Source organism: Corapipo altera, unplaced genomic scaffold (assembly GCF_003945725.1).
Source record: "Corapipo altera isolate COAL_440 unplaced genomic scaffold, ASM394572v1 49, whole genome shotgun sequence".
NCBI lineage: Eukaryota > Metazoa > Chordata > Aves > Passeriformes > Pipridae > Corapipo > Corapipo altera.
Window position 1 is genome coordinate 3,258,820 of NW_020884879.1, and position 3,953 is coordinate 3,262,772.

The 3,953-nt window shown below is 42.4% G+C and overlaps 1 protein-coding gene across 3 annotated transcripts in view; it reads right to left on the reverse strand.

Annotated features, from left to right (window-relative positions):
- Positions 1–678, reverse strand: part of KCTD1 (potassium channel tetramerization domain containing 1) — a 101,730-nt gene extending 101,052 nt beyond the window's left edge. The window contains exon 1 of one of the 3 annotated variants that reach the window (XM_027638864.1): positions 647–678. Coding sequence is in view for 1 of the 3 variants with exons in the window: in XM_027638862.1 (XP_027494663.1) it covers positions 513–521 (9 nt within the window). In the remaining 2 variants the exon portion in view is untranslated. Of the gene's footprint in view, positions 1–512; positions 567–646 lie in introns of those variants that run through there. The other 2 variants (XM_027638862.1, XM_027638863.1) reach the window with 2 other exon arrangements.
- Between the last annotated feature and the right edge of the window lie 3,275 nt (positions 679–3,953).

Consider the following 3,953-nt stretch of genomic DNA (forward strand, 5'->3'; position numbering starts at 1 on the left):
GCAAAGGGCGCCGCGGGGCGCTCCGGAGGGGCCGCGGCCATGGGGGGAAGGTGCCTCCCGCTCTCGCTCCCCCACACACAGAGACACACACAGAGACACAATGGCGGCCCCCTCCTGCAGCCCGCCGGAGAACAATGCCGGCCGCGCACCCCCGCGCGGAAACACACGCCTCTGAATTAAACGCACCCCTCCGCCCGCCCCGCACACGCCGCCGCCTGAGTCCCCCTCGCAGCGGCGGCGGGGAAAGTAGGCGCCCCCCGCCCGCCGCGCAGCCCCCTCCCTCCCTCGCTCGCTCCCTCCTTCCCTGGCTCCCCCCTTCCCTCCCTGCCCGCTCCCGCCCGCCTCCCCGCGGCGCTGCGCGGGGGTTGCGCGGGGGAGCGCGGCGGGCGAGGCGGCCGCGCCGCGTCCCCGCGCGGGGAGCGAGCGCCCGGCACATGCGTGGAAGCGAGAGCGGCGCCCGAGTCCCTCCGCACCCTCCGCTGCAAACAACAACAATCCCGAGCAGCCCTTACCTGGAACATCGGAGCCGACAGTGTCCCTCTCTCTCTCTCTCTCTCTTTTTTTTTTTTTTTAATTCCCCCCCCCCCCCTTTTTTTTTTTTTTTTTTCCCCCCTTTCGTTCTCCCCTTCGCCCCCTCCCAACTCACACTTCCGATATTTCTCTCTCCCGGCAGCGGTCTGCTCTCCTCGCTACACCAGAGAGAAATGCAATAGCTTGGCTAAGGTAGACAGAGCAAAATACAGAGAATAGTTGCTCCAGGGCTTTGAAACCCCTCAAGGCAAGGATCAGGATACAATTAGCTCATGTCTCTACCTCCAGTCTGAATCAATCTCCGAAATAAAAGTTAAATTAAATTAACTGATCACACGGGCATAAAATTGATCTCCTTCGAAACGTGCATATAGAAAGATATATAGATAGATATATATATATATCGAGTGTATTTTTTTTCGGATTTTTTGCTGGAAAAAACAGTCTCATTCCAGCCTCCAACTTGCTTTTTACTCTCCTCTTGCACAGAAAAGCTGATTTTAATCGTTGTGATTAGTTTTGATGTAACGTTTCCGCGGGCGATTTCTGCAAATGGATGGAGTGTTTCTTTGCCAGAAGAGGGAAAAGCAGCAGATGATGATAATTATAAGGATTGTTGGTTGTTTCTTTCTTTCTTTCTGTTTCTCTCTTTCTTTTTATTTGTATTTAGATCTGTCTCTTCACTTTCCCGAGTTGACCTGACATTGCCATTGCACTAAGGTCGCACAACTTGTTGATTAGGATCACCTCCCGTTTTGATCGAGGGATATGGGATAATTTGGCAGTGGAGCAACACATTTTCTGTTCCCTTGGCTATATAACTTCCCAAATGACGTGTATAAAAATAAGCACATGGAGTCTGCTTTGCCCCAATCAAGTCTGAATCAATGCCTGAGGGTGATACACAAACTCATTTCAAATGTTCAACCATGCAGAATTGCAAAAAGATTGAAGGAGTTGCACTGCATTTTTTAATTTTTTTAATATATATATTATTTTTTTTAAGCAGTAAAATTAAAAGAAAATAAATCTGTGTAAGCAAATCCAGGAATTTACCACTTAAGTTCATGTAACATCGCTCCAAATGCTACTAAGTTTCCTTCTCCAATTACCCAATTACAATGGAGCCTTGTCTTTTTAATTTGCTTTACCCTGGAGTTTGCAGCTTTCTTCTCCTGAAGATAACAAACCCGGGCATAACCAGATAATTTACAAATCTTATTCTTGATCAGTTTTTCCTTATTCTACTTTTCTTCACCTCCCACTGTATATTGCTTTGTTCAAAGCTACTGTGCATAGAAGCCGTATTAATTTGTTGTTGTTGTTGTTGTTAGAGTGGACTCTTTTGTCATAAACCCACGGGTCACCTCCCATTAGTGTCACATCCCCGCCGTATACTTTTGTGAAACGGTATGTTTCTAAGCACTTCACAGTCCATTAATTCAGGGACTTTGCTGACATTTCTTAGGAGAAAGACCAGGCAGTGCGGCCAAAACTGCCCAATAAAGCCCCTGAATAGAACCAGACGTGTCCAGAGAATATCTACAAATAGCTTTTTATGATATGTTTTTGGTATTTTAAAGAAAGTAATGCAAAATATAACAATCGCCTTTTTCTCCTAAGGCAGCTGCTGCAGCCTAAGGAATGACTAATTCTCTTGCTTAAAAACACATCCAACCCAGTACATTCTTTTTGTCTTTTCTACTTAAGTGATAAGCCTAATAACGTGGTAGAACTTCTCACACAGGAATCACACAATTTACGAATGCTTTGTCATTCTGTTATACGAGAACAAATAGGTTAATTAACCAAGAATGGCTGACAGAAATTAAAAGGAAAAAGTAAGTAATCACAGACTTACATGCCCCAAGAAACAGTCAACGTGGTTTGGTCTTCAAATTTTATTTTTAATATTCTTCCAAAAACTAGTAGCACGCAAGAGGAAAACCATATATGCCTTCCCCAGCTGGGTTTGTGTGAAACAGGATCATTGCAACCCTTACTAATGTAATGCAGTTTGGGCACAGTCATTTTAAACTACTTAGAGCTGGTTTAACAACTTAAAGATTCTCGTGGTTTGTCAGTTCCAACACAGTAAAGAAAATTCTGTTTTCCACCCAGACGAAATAAAGAGTTTGCAAAGTTCAGTACACCTATATCTTGACCTAACTTTATTTCTGTCTTATAATGTGTCACCACAAAAAAAATTTTTTATGGCTCTGTGTATGTGACTTTTAAATGCTTCAGTGCTCTTCTCTTTCTAATAAATAAATAAAGCCATGCCAGCAGCCTGGCACTCATTAGCAACCTGCATAATACAGAGAAAAATAATCAGTAAAGGAACAAATTTTAATTTCAAACTAGCAAATGGCTATTATGGTGAACAGTGAAGAAAAATAGCAATGTAGTACCCTTGAAATATGTGAAAAACATCCTTCTACTGTTATTTTTACCTGTAGCAAAGAATTTATCAGATGATGTCAGCACTAGATAAGAAAATGTGTATTTTCAGACACAGTAAAAAAAAAATATTATCTCAAGAAGGCTCGTTTGGTAAAACTTTCATCACCAAGTCAGAAAATCACTGTTGAAGTCTCACATCACATTCGTGGGATAGGGCCAAGTGCCCACTGGGGTAGTTGCAAGCCCTTTTGGGTAGATATTTTTGCCTCCGCTTGTCCACTGTTACATGAAGATAGTACTGCATCCTGGTTCTTTCCTCTACAGGGGGGTCCAAAATATACAGACACATGAATAAAATCGAGGTTTTCTTAAAGAAGTCGGCGTTAACTGCTCCACTGAAGTACTATCTGCATCTCTTTTCACATGCAAAGTAAACATTTCCATAGTACTTCCCCAGAAGAGGAGAGAGACCCTGTCTTTGCTTATTCTTTCTTCTCAGAGTCTGCAGTATCCTCAGCCTTCACTGCCTAAACTCAGGCCTGATGTATTTTTTACATTGGTGGAGTTCACAAGATATAAATATAACCCATAGAGGCTGCCACATATATCTAAATAAGTTAGCAACGTTTACCTTTATTAACTGCTTGGAGGTAATTTGCATACAAAGGAGAACACATTAAATCAAAATCTGTTCCATTTTACTTGAAGTTATCTTTTTTTAAGCAGGTTTATATAAACTACACCGTGTTTGTAGATTATGAATATTTTACTGATGCTGAATAGCAACCTTAATGAGCTCAAACTGAGCTCAATATTTGACTTCTGAATTTTTCCTCAAATCATCACCTGTTCATAATTAGCCTCTAGAAAACTATAGTAGCTTTTACATATTATTGTCAATGTTACCAATTTGGAAAATTGCAGCTTTTGAAGAGGCAGGTTTTCCAATGGCTGCAGATGTGTCCACTTGCTAAAGGGCATTATTTCTGATTTAGCTGTAATCCTGTCTGGAAACAAGT